The sequence below is a fragment of the Trichosurus vulpecula genome, chromosome 2, assembly GCF_011100635.1.
Source record: "Trichosurus vulpecula isolate mTriVul1 chromosome 2, mTriVul1.pri, whole genome shotgun sequence".
Lineage (NCBI taxonomy): Eukaryota > Metazoa > Chordata > Mammalia > Diprotodontia > Phalangeridae > Trichosurus > Trichosurus vulpecula.
In genome coordinates, this window is record NC_050574.1 from 44771638 (window position 1) to 44787455 (window position 15818).

At 42.8% G+C, this 15818-nt stretch overlaps 1 protein-coding gene across 1 annotated transcript in view; it reads left to right on the forward strand.

Annotated features, from left to right (window-relative positions):
• LOC118839926 (tumor necrosis factor receptor superfamily member 1B-like) overlaps positions 1 to 15818 on the forward strand; it is a 58814-nt gene that overhangs the window by 26230 nt on the left and 16766 nt on the right. The window contains exons 2-6 of the mRNA XM_036747424.1: positions 5352 to 5454; positions 9060 to 9188; positions 9326 to 9475; positions 11557 to 11650; positions 14832 to 15064. Of these exons, the coding sequence (XP_036603319.1) occupies positions 5352 to 5454; positions 9060 to 9188; positions 9326 to 9475; positions 11557 to 11650; positions 14832 to 15064 (709 nt within the window). The remainder of the gene's footprint in view (positions 1 to 5351; positions 5455 to 9059; positions 9189 to 9325; positions 9476 to 11556; positions 11651 to 14831; positions 15065 to 15818) is intronic.

Below are 15818 nucleotides of genomic sequence, written 5' to 3' on the forward strand. Positions count from 1 at the left end.
CAGGGCTCTGTGCTCATCCCAGTGGGGAGGGAGAGAATGCAGCGTTATAGTGAAAGGCAGTCAGGGAGACACCATTCCTGGCCTGAGGGAGCTTCCAGTCTGGTAAGGGGGGCGGAGCAGAGTCCCTGCACCCAAGGCACCCCAGATTGGATGGGAGAGACCCAGTCATTGTCCTAAACTAGCCCACTGTCTGATGGGGGAGATAATTGCTATTCTCAGGAGCCTCTCAGTGCTATGGGGGAGACTCTGCCTGATCTCAGAAAGTACCCACTCTGAAACAGAAGCAGGGCTCCGGTACCCAGAGAGCCCCACCTTGATGGGGGAGCCACATCTCTGACTACAGGAAGTTCCCAGTCTAATATGAGGACAGCCAGGAAGCCCTCAGTCAAGTATGGGCGATAATTCCTACTCTCCAGGTGACCCTAGTCTAATGGGGAGCCACATTTCCCTCCCTTATGGAGACTCTATTCTGATGTGGGAGACAATTCTTGTCCTCAGGGAGCCCCCAAGTAATTGGGTAACTGCCCTGTACTGTGGATAGATCCCTGGGCCTGAAGTCAGGAAGACCTAAGTTCCAATCCAGCCTCACACACTAGCTGTGTGACCCTGGAGAAGTCACTTCAACTCTGCCTGCCTCAGTTTCCTCAACTATGAAATGGGAATAACCATGGCACCCACCTTGCAGGGATGTTGTGAGGAGCAAATGAGATCATATTTGTAAAGCATTTAGCGCAGAGCCTGGCATGTAATAGGCACTTGATAAATGACTGTTTTACATTTTCTCAGAGGCCTGGGTGTTTGGGAGTTGGTAGTATTAGGTTCCTTCTTTTGGGGTACTTTCTTCTGAGCTGAGTCCTCAGAGACCATTAATAACAATGTGTATTTCTTCAATGCTTGGGCTTTATGGTTACGAGAATTTAAATTATTTTTAGGAACCTGGCATTCTAGGGTGAGAAACCAATATCTTGGTATTGCCCATGCCTAGAGGATTTTATTGGTTTATCTTTCTTTGGGATTCATGTGGTACAGGGAACTTGGAGAAGTCCTTAAATAGTCAGGTAATCTTTTTTATGCATTTTAATAATTTTTATTTTTTATTATTCTGAACTTGACAAATGCCAACAAACACAAATATTGCCATATGAAAAGAACAGAAAGAGAGGGTTGTATATGAAGCTGGACATCTGTTATGCATAGTTTGTTTTTTTAAAAGAATATAATAAATTCAACATGTTAGTTTCAAAGCTGTCCTGCTTGTTTACTTCTCCCTTTGAATTTCCTTCTGTTCTCTTCTGTGCATTTAAAAAAATGCTTTAGTCACCCTCCTTTCTTTTTTAATTTTATTTTTAATTTATGGAATAAAACAGCATTTCCATAACATAGTGCAATAAAAAGATAATTGCAGATGAAACTATAAATACTATGTACAACTTGCTATTCCTTTCAAATATACAACAAAATTATCATGTAAATTTCCTTTATTTTTTCCTTCCTCCTCCCTCCCAAGGCTACCACTAGACACAAATAGGTATATGTAAGTAAAATTATTCTATATATACTTCTATTTGTCAGTTCTTTCTCTAGATGCAGATGGCATCTTTCTTCATATGTCCTTTATAATTAATTTGAATATTTCTGGTTTTTTTTTTGTTTTGGACAGGGGAAGGCAGGGCAATGCCCAAGGTCACACAGCTAGTAAGTGTGTCAAGTATCTGAGGCTGGATTTGAACTCAGGTCCTGACTCCAGGGTCAGTGCTGTACTCACTGCACCACCTAGCTGCCCCTAATTTGGGTATTTCTAATAGTCAAAATAACTTAGGGTTGCAACAATTTGGCTAGTAGCTGCTGTGGGGGTGAAAGACCAACACAAGCATGACAACAAGAACGGGGCTAGCACAGGTTCTTTTGATCTGCTTTACTAAGGAAAGTAACGTTAAGGGGTTAACAATCTTACTTTAATCCAACATATAAACATCATTCACTTAGTTCAGGGGAAAAAGCCAGCACCCTGAACTTCAGAGTAAATATAAACAAATTACAAAGATACATTATAAACAGACCAAATACAATTCATAGTTACCAAGAAGGCATCAACATCTGGGTTCACAAGCTGGAGGGCTCTTAACTACAGATGCCCAGAGTCTCTACATCTACACTCCTCCAAGAGTGAGAGCCCTAAGCAAATAGCTCTGTTCTCTCTTTTTATACAGTCTTTGGAAGTCATCAAACCTCATCTGAACGACCAGAATTTAGGCTCCTACTATTGACTCTGGTCTTAGCAACTCCCCTTAGGGCCCTGAGGGCTTCACACCCACATCGGCTTAGCGTGTAGTTTGGGCCTGGGGCTTTGCATTAATTAATTTATCATTCTAAAACAGTAAAAAAAGTCCCAACTTAATTCCCAATACACTTAGCCACTCAAAGTCGTTCTTAAAACAATATTGCTGTCACTATATATAATTTCCTCTTGGTTCTGCTCATTTTGCTCTTCATTATTTCATGCAAGTCTTTCCACATTTTTCTAAAATTCTTGAGCTCATCATTTCTTACAGTCCAGTAGTATTCCATCACAATCATATACCACAACTTGTTCAGCCATTCTCCAATTAACGGGCATCCCTGCAATTTCCAGTTCTTTGTCACCACAAGGGGAGCTGCTAAAAATCTTTTAGAACATGCAGGTTCTTTTCCTTTTTCCCTAATTATCTTCAGAAATAGACTAAGTAGTGGTATTGCTGGGTAAAAGGGTATATAGGTAGTTTAATAACTCTTTGGGCCTAATTCCAGATTGCTCTCTGAAACGGTTGGATCGTTCCCAATTCCACCAACAATGAATTAGGGTCCCAATTTTTCCACATCCCCTCCAACATTTGTTATTTTCCCCTTCTATCATTTTAACCAATCCGGTAGGTATAAAATGATATCTCAAGGTTGTTTTAATTTGCATTTCTCTAATCAATAATGATTTAGCGCATTTTTTCATATGACTATAGTTGTTTTGATTTCTGCTTTGGAAAACTGCCTGTTCATGTCCTTTGACCATTTATCAATTGGGGAATGACTTGTATTCTTATAGATTTGACCAAATTCTTTATATGTTTTAGATATAAGTCCTTTATCTGATAAACTGTCTGTAAAAATTTTTCCCCAATTTTCTCCTTTCCTTCTGATCTTGGCTATATCCATTTTATTTGCATAAAACCTTTTCAATTTAATGTAATCAAAATGATCCATTCTGGACCTAGCTTTGCTCTCTATCTCTTGTTTATTCATAAATTATTCATTTGTCTGTAAGCCTGATAAATAATATGTTCCATGTTCTTTAATTTTTTGGTAAAATCCCTCTTTATATCTAGGTCATATATCCATTTAACCTTATCTTGGTAAATGGTGTAATATTTGGTCTATGCCCAGTTTCTGCCATGCTCATTTCCAGTTTTCCTAACAATTTTTACCAAATAATGAATTCTTACCCCCAAATCTTAAAAGTCCTTACCTTTGTCAAATACGAGGTTATCATATTTGCTGCTGCAAATTGTATGTCTACTCTATTCCATTGACCTACCTTTCTATTTCTTAGCTAGTACTAGGCAATTTTGATAATTATTGCATTATAATATAGTTTAAGATCTGGTACTGCTAAGTCACCCTCTTCTCTATATCTTTTTGTCATCACTATGACTAGCCTCCTTTCCCCCTCAAGTTCTCCCAAAATTAAAAAAAAACAATGCCTTTGTAACAAATATGCAGTCAAGCAAAACAAATTCATATGTTGGCCATGTCTGAGAATGTATTCTCATTCTGGATCATGAATCCATCACCTGCCTGTCAGGAGGTATGTGACTTCAGAAGTCATGACTTCATCATGACTTCTCTGGTGTGGTGGTGTTGTGATTAATCATTGCACTGATATGAAGTCTTTTAAAGGTGTCTGTCTTTACAATGCTGCTTTTATTATGTAACTTGTTCTCCTGGTTTTGTTCATTTCATTCTGCATCAGTTCATATAAATCTTCCCAGGTTTTTCTGAAACCAGCTCTTTCTTTCTTTGATTTCTTTGTTTTTTCTTTTCCTTTCTTCTTTAAAATACGTTTTTGTTTCACTAAATATTACATAATTACATTAAAATTTTTAACATTCATTTTTTAAGATTTTGAGTTCCAAATTTTCTTTCTCCCTCCCACCCCTTGAGAAGGCAAGCAGCATATCAGTTATACATGTGAAATCATGCAAAGCATATTTCCGTATTAGCCATGTGGCAAAAGAAAACACATTAATCGCCCCCCAATGAAAAAAGTATGCCTCAATCTATACTTACAGTTCATTAGTTCTCTCTCTGGAGGTAGACAGCATTTTTCATCATGTGTCCTTTGGAGTTGATTTAGATCATTGTCTTGATCCGAATTGTTAAGTATTTCACAGTTGATCATCATTACAGTATTGCTATTACTGTGCCTAGTGTTCTCCTGGTTCTGTTCACTCCACTTTGCACCAGTTGACATGACATTTCCCAGGTTTTTCTGAAGTCTGCCTGCTCATCACTTCTTATTGCACAATAATATTCCATTACATTAATATACCATAACTTGTTCAGTCATTCCCCAGTTGATGGACCTCCCCTGAATTTCCAATTCTTGGCCACCACAAAAAGAGCCACTATAAATATTTTTGTGCATATGAGTCCCTTCCATCCGCCTTTGATCTCTTTGGGGAAGGTGTTACTGGATCCAAGGGTGGGTGTAGTTTAGTGAATTTTTAGGTATAGTTCCAAATGATTTTCCAGAATGTTTGGACCACTACACAGCTCCCTTGGACTGGGAAATCTTAGGAAGTGTAAATTATTCAGCAGAAACCCCTGGCTTCTTTCTGATTTCCTTTGCCTTGATGACTTCCTCATGTTGGCAAACTGGCTTCCTTAGCCAGAATGGGGCCTACTTGTGACACGATGAGCTGTGGAGTTGGGACAGAGTTCCTCCTTCTCTCTGTTTTGGGAAATTACTGGGGCCCCCTTTCATCCCAATGCCAAGTTCTCCGGAGCTTTGGAACCCCAGAAGGAGGATTATTTGATTCCATGACTGCTGTGTGACTAAGTCCCCTCATTTCTCTGAGCTTCAGATTTATCATGTGTCAAATGCAGCTTAGAGCCTTATTCAGGTCTAGATTTGAGAGTCTTGCTCCAGGTCACACAGCTAGGATATATCAAGGGCAGGACTGAGGCAGCCTCTACTGTACTGTTGTGACAATGCAAATCAGGCCATACGCGGGGAAAAGAGAGAAAAGGAGGTGTTTAGTGGCCTGGGATTCTGGCCAGAGTGTAATGGATGCTAAAGTTTTCTTCTTCTCTTCCTTCAGGTATCTCTGCCTTATATCCCAGAACCGAAGGGCAACTGCAGGGACACAGAGAGAGAATATTATAATGTCCAGATCCAGAGGTGCTGTAACAAGTGTCCCCCAGGTAACTGACTCACCCTTACACCCCCACTGTGTCCAAGAGAGGGATCTCACTTTCCTGGATGCCCCACCCCCCCAAACTGAGGTTGTTTCCTCAGAACAAGTTGCAAGCTGCCTCCAGGAAGGGCTTATGTGGCTACAAGTGAATGTAGCCCCAGCATTTTGACTTTAAGGGGGCATGTTACTATGGAAGAACATAGGTGGAAAAGTCCTGGGTTCTTGCACCCAGTTTTACAGATGGGGAAGCTGAGACCTAACAGTTTCCTAGTACTACAGACCAGAAGGGCCCTTAGAGGTTGTCTAATCAACCTTAGTCATTCTGTAGATAAGGGCTGTCCAAAATGCAGCCAGCAGGCCCGCAGTGTGATTTATGCGGCCAGCCTACAAGCATAGAAATTTACATAAATGCTTTAGTAAGGGAAGCTGAGCTACCGCAGAGCTCTCACTAAAATGGCAAATCAAAATATATTGTCTGTTGTTTCAATAAAAACCTAAGGTGGGACAGCCCTGCTATAGATAATGGAACTGAGACCTAGAGGTGAAGTGATTTGTCACATAACCACTAAGTGGGGAAGCTGGTACTCCAGCTCAGATGTCCTCTCTCCCAGGGCCCTCCATTTTCCACCACACTGGCCGTTTCAGTTTGTTCAGTCATGTCCAACTCTCCATGACCCCATTTGGGGTTTTCCTTGGCAAAGAAACTAGAGAGATTTGCTATTTCTTCCTCCAACTTAAGGAAACTGAGACAAACAAGGTGAAGTGACTTGCCCAGGGTCACACAGCTAGTAAGTGTCTGAGGCCATATTTGAATTCAGGTCTTCCTTGACTCTAGGCCTGGTGCTCTATCTACTGTACCATCTAGCTGCCCTATGCCAGCCCATACAAGGTCCTGATATAACAAGCATTACCAGAGGAAGTGGAAGGGGGTCAGGATTTGGAGTCAGAGGAGCTGGGTAAGAAGCCTGACTCTGGTACTTTCTGCCTGTGTGAATTCCCTTGTCATTAAAATGAGGACTAGGTGACCTCTAAGATCTTTCCCAGCTCTAAATCTATGATCTTATGAGGTAGGAACCTTCCAAGACAGCAGGTGGGCCAAGGCTGAGCCACTGACATCATCCCTTTCTCCACTCCCATCTTCATCCTCAGCCTTGGAGTCCTGGCCTTTTTGAGGGAAGGCATACATGCGTACCTTTTTGGTCTCCAGCCATGCCTGGAAGGCTGAGAGCCAAGGCCTGGACAGAGACCCCAATCTCTGGGACTTGCCACAGTGCCAAGCAAAGGGCTGCAAGCAGATGGGGACCCTCTAGGCTGCTGCTGCTGACCTTCCCCAGGGTCCAGGTCAGAGCCCCAGGAGGAGCAGAGTCTGTCAGCTCTGGGCCCATCAGCAGTCCCCAAGCTGGAGGACAGCCCACCGAAGGAGCACAGCTCCTCCCTGTAGAAGGGTAGAGTGAGAAGGAGCTAGACCTTTCATTGATTCACTAAACCATCATCTTTTCACTCACCTCACCTCATTCCCTCATGTACCATATTCACATTCTCACCTCATTCAACAGTCTCCCACTCACCTCCCTCACCTAGTCACCCACAGGCCTCTCTCATATCCTAAATTCAGCCCACTCACATACTCTAAAATCAAGACCCTCGCCATCACTCACACCCTAAAGTGACCACCCTTGCCCTTACACTCATGGTGAAGTCGCCTCATACCCTAAAGTCACCATCCTCAAACTTAACCTACACTCTCACCTTCACCCTTATTCTAAAGTTAACTCACTTACCGAAAGTCAATCCACTTGCTCTGAGACACACCCTAAAGCCACCACACTTTTATCACCCACAGCCTAAAGTCACCACCTCAGTCTTCACATATGCACCTTACCACACCCTCAGCTGCAAAGGCCAAGGCTGAACTGTTAAAAGGGTGGATGAGGCTGGAGAACAGGAGAACGAGACAGTCAATGGGTCTCCTAATGAAGGCCTACCCATCTTCGGCCATCCCTAGCAGGCGGAGAGCCCTGAGAGGCCCACTGGCCATAACCCTCTCCATGGCCAGACTCTCTCCGATTTGGGGAGGAAGGTTGTCTCCGTATAGGCAACACGGCATCTTAGGATCTTAGATTTATAGCTTGAAGGATCTTTGGAGGTTATGTAGCCCAACCCCTTCATTTCACAGAGTCAGGCCTCTAACTTCAAAGTTAGGGTTCTCTTGACTATACCACATCAATTTTGAAACGAATTACAAAGCCCCTGTCTAACTCCAGCAGAGGGGATGTTTTGTTTCTGTCTTTGGGCTAGCACAATGCCTGGCACATAGTAGGTACTTAACAATAAATGTTCGATTCTATCCAACAAGCATGTATCAAGAGCCTACTATGTGGCAAGTACTGGGCTAGAGACTGGGGAGACTGGATTGGAGATACTGGACTGTCCTCTGCTGTGGGGGAAAATAACATGTACACAGATAAGTAAATAGGTGATACCTACCAAATCAGTACAAAGTAACAGTGGAGAGGTAGGGGTGGAGAAATGCTAGCAGTGGAGGGAGGGGATCAAGCCTTCTGTTGAGAGAGCATTGGAGGGACAGCTAAGTGGCACAGGGGATAAAGCACCTGGCCTGGGCTGGAGTCAGGAGGACCTGAGTTCAAATCTGGCCTCAGACATTTCCTAGCTGTGTGACCCTGGGCAAGTCATCTAACCAAGTTTGCTCCCCCTTCCTTTCTGCCCCCCAAAAAAAGAGATAGCTTTGGAGTTGATTCTTGAAGGGAAATAGGGATTCCAAGAGGGGGCAGTCAGGAGGGAAAAGGTTCTCAAAAGGGTGAATTGAACTGAGTCCCACTTCATGGCTGAGAAAACAGAAGCTCAGAGATGACTGAGGTCTAGGATTCAGAAGGACTGAAACCTTTCCTTCCCCATTCATTGTTATCACCTCCTAATTCCACTATTTAGAAGATCGAAAACTGGCCCTGAATCAGAAGATCTGGAGAGCATCTCTCGGGATAGTTATCACCTTCAGTTCTTTTCTCCAAAACTGGCCTCACTCTGACTTGGAATCTGGTCAGCAGGCAGCTGCCTCGCACTGAATCGGGGGTGCAGAATTCAAAGACTCCCAATTACAATTTTGTTGTTGAGTCGATTAGTCATGTCCGACTCTTCGTGACCCTGCCTGGGGTTTTCTTGGCAAAGACATTGGAGTGGTTTGTCATTTCCTTCTCCAGCTCATTTTACAGATGAGGAAACTGAGGCAAATGAGGTCAAGTGACTTGTCCAGGGTCACACCGTTAGTTAAGGCCAGATTCGAACTTAGGTCTTCCTGACTCCAGGCTCTGCACTCTATCCATCGCACCACCAAAGTAGCTGCCCTTGGTAAGGCATTGGCATCCTCATATTCCATTGGAGTAAGCTGAGAACCTAAGAGGTTAGAGAAATTGCTTAAGGTCGCACAGCAAGTTGGTATTCGAACCCAGGACTCTTTACCACTGCTCTACAGATAGGAAAGGATATAAATTCCTTGTTAAAGCACCAAACTGAGATATTTAGGCCATGCTTTTTCTTCTTTAAAATTTTGATTTGTGTTTTCAATGAACAACATACCGGCTACTCTCTCTCCAGGTCAGCGGGTGCTGCATTTTTGTACTAGGGACTCAAACACCGTCTGCACTGACTGTGAGCCTAACCTGTACACCGAGGTCTGGAACTGGATCAAGGCATGCCACGGCTGTCGAGGCCGCTGTAATCGAGGTAACGTGTGGCGGGGTCTGCCCCTGGCAGGAGAAGGCTGGGTCCTGGAACCATTCCTGGGACTGACAGGGAAAACCGACTCCTCCAGGCTGGAGACCAGGATTGATTCTGTCCCTTTTCTCTCCTTTCATCACTAGATCTGGTGGAGATTGAGAATTGCACTAAAAGTGGAGACCGGATCTGTGCCTGTAAGCCTGGATTCTTCTGTGTAGTAAAGAGTCAGAAAAGCTGCGTCATATGCTCCAAGTTCAAAAAGTGTCTCCAGGGCTTTGGAGTGTCCAAGCCAGGTAGGAGGAACTGAGAGCTGGGGCTTAGGAGTTTCCCTCCATGTTATGGCCTAGGGGTGCAGGAAGGTAGAGTGTAAATCCCAATTGGCAGGACCCAAGAGATTGTTAGGCCAAGCCCTACAGTGTATGGAGAAGGACACTGAGGACCAGAGAAGGTAAGTGACCTGCCCAAGGTGATGCAAGTAGTCAAGATGAGGTCTAGGACTATAAATCCATCTCCTAATGTAGTGGATAGAGCTCTGGGCCTGGAGCTGTCCCTCACATTTTCCTTCCTTCCTTCCTTCCTTCCTTCCTTCCTTCCTTCCTTCCTTCCTTCCTTCCTTCCTTCCTTCCTTCTTTTCTCCCTTCCTTCCTTCTTTCCCTTCCTCCTTTTCTCTCTCCTTCATTTCTTCCTCCCTTCCTTCCTTCCTTCATTCTTGCTTTCTTTTCCTCCTTCCTTTCCTCCTTTCCTCCCTCTTTCCTTCCTTCCTTCCTTCCTTCTTTTCTGCCTTCCTTCCCTCTTTCCCTTCCTCCTTTTCTCCCTCTTTCCTTCCTTCCTTCTTTCTTGCTTTCTTTTCCTCCTTCCCTTCCTCCTTTCCTCCCTCTTTCCTTCCTTCCTTCCTTCCTTCCTTCCTTCCTTCCTTCCTTCCTTCCTTCCTTCTTTTCTGCCTTCCTTCCCTCTTTCCCTTTCTCCTTTTCTTCCTCCTTCCTTCCTTCCTTCCTTCCTTCCTTCCTTCCTTCCTTCCTTCCTTCCTTCCTTCCTTCCTTCCTCCCTCCTTCCCTTCCTTCCTCTCTCTCTCTTTCCCTTCCTTCCTTCCATCCTTCCCTAAATCCAGTGCTCTTTTCAATAAATCACTGGAAATCTTTTTCTACTCGTTCATTCATGCAGCTCATATTACTCATTACTCATCCATTCATCTATCTATTAAATACCTACTATGTATAAACATGGTACTGTGCTAATTACCAAAGATATAAAATACATAAAACGAAGTAGTCCTTGCCCTCAAGGAGCTTCTACTCTGAGCTCCCAGGACTAAAGTCCCACACCAAGGCACTCAGAAGTGACACAATGATCAGGGGCAGCCGGGCAGTTCGGTGGATAGAGTGCCAGTCAGGAAGACTCATATTCCTGAGTTTGAATCCAGCCTCAGACACTTACTAGCTGTGTGACCCTGGGAGAGTCATTTCATTCTACTTGCCTCAATTTCCTCATCTGTAAAGTGAACTGGAGAAGGAAATGTCAAACCACTCCAGTATCTTTGCCAAGAAAACCCCAAATGGGTTCACGAAGTGTCAGACATGACTAAACAGCGGCAACAGCAACATGAATACAAAGCAAATATGCCTTTGATTTTTTACCCTTGTGTTACAGTGCCCATTCTAAGGGATTCAGGGATAATTCAGCAAATGGAGAGATCACTATCCCCAAAGCAAATGGACTCTAAGGACCAAATCACCTTGGCTTTCTCAGGGCCTCAGTTTGACTCCGAGGGGTTTAAAGGTGGAGGCAGGGGATGGAGTTTTTACCACCTAAGAGAGGCAGAGGCTGCAAGGCGGTTGTGGAGGAGGGAGTGGACTTGATCCCTCAGACACCAGAGAGGGTTAGAAGTGCTCACATTCAGTGATGTCCTTTCTAGGTCGGACATTCTAAATTCTAAGGCCCCTCCCAGCTCTGACATTCTGTGGTCTAAGGGCCCTCCCAACTCTGACATCCTGTGTTTTAAGGGCCCTCCTATCTCTGACATCCTGTGTTCTAAGGGCCCTCCCAGCTAACATGCTCTAAGGCCCCTCTGAGCTCTAACATTCCACACTCTAAGGCCCCTCCCAACTCTGATTTTTTCTGCCTCCCTGTGCACTATGCCCATATGTGGAGCTAGGTGCCAATACTTAATAATTAATATGTAGGCACCATCTGGACTGACTTTGCCCAGTCCCCTCCGTGTGGCCTTGGGTGGTTCCTTATGCCCCACTCTGCCCCCAGGGCTCCTGTCTCACAGTCTTTCCTTGGGGCTGATGATCTGGAAGAGACATAGCTTGTTATCCAGACCCAATGATTAGAAATCACTGAAATTCTCTGGATTTTTTCCCCTGGCTTTCAGGAACCTCGGATTCAAATGTGCAGTGTGCCTCCTGTGAGCCAGGGACCTTTTCAGACACTGTGTCATCTACAGATGTTTGCAAGCCCCACCGAGTGTGAGTAACTGGTTCCTATGGTTCTGATGAGTTGGGGATGGGGTTCTCTGCTGAGTGGCATCTTTCCAGGTGTCAGTACAAGAGGTGCCAGGAGCCAGCAAGTACAGGGCAGTAAGTATGGCATAGCTGAAAGAACGCTGGAATTGGGGTCAGAAGACCTGAGTTCAAATACCCTCTGGGCCTCTGTTTTGTCAACTCTAAAGTGAGGGGCTCTTGGTTCGATATCTGCCAGGTTTGTCTTTTTCTTGAGGGGAGGAAAGGAACAAAGGCATGACCAGAGCCACTGTGCAGGGATAGGCTAAGTATAATGATAATTGGCATTATGTAGTACTTTTGAGGTTTTATAAATTCACTTCAGCAGATACTATAATATTAGTAACAACAATGCTTTATAACATATTTCAAGGTGTGCAAAATACTTTCCAAATATTCTCATTTTACCTTTACAATAATCCTATGAAGGGGGTACTATTATTATCCTGATTTTGCTGATGCAAAAAGGGAAACTGAGAAAGGTAAGCAGTTTTCCCAGGGCCACCCAGCTAGCAAGTTTCTGAGGTGAGATTTGAACTTGGGATTTCCTGACTCCAAGGCCAATGCTCAACCTGCTATGTGTACAAAGCCATTAAAAAAATGACTTTTTCTCCCAAGAACTCTGAGGTGCACAGTGTTGTCCCTGTTGTATAGAGGAGGGAATAGAAATCTACCAAGATGAAGTATCTGGCCCACGATCCCAGTTTCAGAGCCAGAATTTGAACACGGTTCTCCTGCCCCTGACTTCTGTGCTAATGCCTGCCATTGGTGACTGCACTTTAGTGTCTGTTGGTCAATCAATAGGCATTAATTAAGCTCCTCCTACATGTCAGGCAGTAATTAGGCGCTGGGGATACAGACTGTGCCTTGCTTCAGAGAGTTTACTTTCTACCTGGGGGATAGACTGTGTTCACAGATACATATGTATACTATGAAACAAATTCATGGGGTCTGGGGGGTGAGTTGACACTCACACAAGGGTTGGGAGGGGAAGCAGGAGGAAAGGGGGTATTCACCAAGCCCTTTCATTATAACTGTCTTTGGAAGTAGAGCTATTAATTATAATGATGCTAATATTTAATAATGATTAATATAATGATGCTAATATTTAATAATGATTAATATAATGATGCTAATATTTAATAATGATTTATATAATGATGATAATAATCATACTATATTATAATATTGTGCATTATACAATGATGGTAATGTATATATAATTATGATTTAATATAATGATGAAAACTATACAATATTTATCATATTGTAGGATTATACTATATACTAATATTGCATAATTGCATAATCATATAATAAAGTATATTATAATATCACATCATAATATTATATAATTATATGATAAAATATATTATACTCTTATATAATTATAATACAGGGTGTTCCTAAAGTCTGGACACATAGACAAAAATGCATATTTTCAAGAAATGAAATGATTGAAATTTTCAACAACATTTTATTTAATTGGAATATTAACAAATAACATCTTCAACTTCAAATAACATCATATGATTTCATATTCATATTCCAAGAGTGAATGTGCTAAAATTGATGGCAATGTGGAGTTATCGAGTTAGTGCATCAAGTTCACGTGAATCTTGAAAAGCGCATCAACCTTTGCATCACAAATGATGGAAATCATATTGAAGATGTTATTTGTTAATATTCCAATTAAATAAAATGTGGTTGAAAATTTCATTCATTTCATTTCTTGAAAATATGCATTTTTGCCTATGTGTCCAGACTTTAAGAACGCCCTGTATTGTATAATTATATAATACAATAAAACATGATATAATTATTAATGTTGTTGATTATTATAATCCCTCTTTTACAGAAAAAGAGTGTGAGGCTCAGAGACAAAAAATGACTTGCCCATATCATGCAAAGTTATTAAGTGGCAGAATCAGTCACTAGGCAGTTATTACTAAATATCTACTATGTGCTGATACTTTGCCAGGTACTGAGATAGGATGACAAAAATGAAATTAGACTTTGCTCTTGAGGTGTTTATAGTAAACACTATATAAATGTTAGCTATTATTATTAATAATAATAATCATAGTTTAAAATTGCACTACAACTTTTGGGACATCCTGTGCGCGCGCGCGTGTGCATGTGTATGTATGTACCAGGTCATTTGAGGGAGGGTTGGGGGGTGAGATGGCTCTAGTAGCTGTAAGGGTCAAGAAAGGCCTCATTTAGAAGATGACACTTGACCTGAACATTGAAAGAAACGAGGGCCGAATGGTAAAGATAAGAAGGGAGTCCCTTCCAGGACAAAGTGCAGAGATAGAAGGTAGAATGTCATGGGTGAGGAATAGGGTGAAGGCGACTTAGGCTGGAGCCTGGGGGAGGTCCTAAAAGCCAAAGAAGTTTGCATTTGATTTAAATGTTAATAGGGAACACTTGGAGTTTCTTGAGCAGGAGAGTGACAAGGTTAGCCCTGTGTTTTACGACTATGGCTTGGGCAGAATCAAAGTGGGGAGAGACTGGAAGCTAGGAGGCCAGTTAGGTGACCATTACACTAGTCCAGGCTAGGGTGATAGAAAGTCTCAACTAGAGTCGCCTTGGTTTCCTGACCAGTTCCAGTGTTCTCTTTCCTCGACTGTTAGACCTTTTTAACCCAGTGGTAAATGAGACGTTGAAGAGTCTCTCAACCCCCTAAATCTCTGCCATTGGCCTCTGGCATTCTCACCCCAACTCCTTTGGGTCGAGACCTTGAGAACCCTTATTTAAAATGGAGTATCCGGATCATTAATCTCTTATCATGGATTTGTCAGATTGACCATAATAGTGAGCAGAATCTTGAAGGAGCAGGACACAGGACACTGCAGTTTTGATGGGTAGGGATGGAGGGATGCATAGATAATGTGGAAATTCAGGTTTGGCCAGACATCATAGGGAGAGACACCAGCAAATTCGAGAGTGGGATAGGGAAGTGGAATTGAAGGAGAAATGGAAAAGTCTGCCAACCTCACAGTTTTGCTGAGGGCCGATTGTCTTGGGAGCCTCTCTCCAGTGACCTGGGACCTTGAGGATGTTCCCAGCCTAGAGGGAGGACTCCTTCATTCCAAAGTCAGCTCATCTTTGCTCCCTCATGAACCCAAGCCTCCTTCTCCTCCAGGTGTCGCTCTGTGGCAGTTCCTGGTAATGCAACCTCAGATGCTATCTGCACTGACATGGTCCCTGCTCCTCCAAAGACAGATCCACCTCTCTCCAAAAGTCAGCCTGGGTTCATGAATCCCAAAGATACTATGTGGAACTCTCAGCCGAACATCACTCTAGGCACCTCTCCCCAGCCCCAACCACAGCCCACCGTCAGTCTGGTCTTTTCCAATGGCTCTGTCCTTCCACTTGGTAAGTAATGGAAATAAGCGCAACCAACTGCTGCGTCATGGTGTTTTAGGATTATGTGTACGAACCTGGGGCACCCAGGAATGGGGAAACCAAATAGTCTGGGCTTCTTTTCTGCTTTCCTTTTCCTGCTAGCTAGTTTTCAATCAGAGCTGCCAATAACCACGTCTGAGAGCAGAAATATGGCTACTCTTTGCTTGTACATGTGTGTACGTTTGTGTCTGTGGAGGTCAGAGTAGTAACAAAGGCGGGACACCATTTTGGTGGTCTAAGGCATCAAACTTAGAGGGTACCTACATCCATCCTGAGTCTTTCAACTTCATAAAAACAGCAAAGCTAAGTATACAGTTAGCAAGAATGATTAGTTAAATAATTAGTTAAAATTTACTAAAATAATTAAAATTACATGTTTACTGATATATATGTGCATAAAGGTCTACTATATACATATAAGAACAGTCTGCCTCAGTGTTACACATGTGCACACATATGTATATATAGTGTAGTTGTATACATATATATCCTTATATACCAGTATAATGTGCCTCAATATCATGTACACGTGTGTGCGTATGTATACATTCATGTATAGAGATGTGCGTGTACACACATGTGCTTGTGTAGGGCCTCTTGCAGCCAGGGAAAAAATATCTACACAAATGTAACATGTTACATGTGTATGTGCTTCTGTTGTGTAACATGTTTATATAAACACATATAACATACTATACATATGCATGTGTGTATGGTATATCAT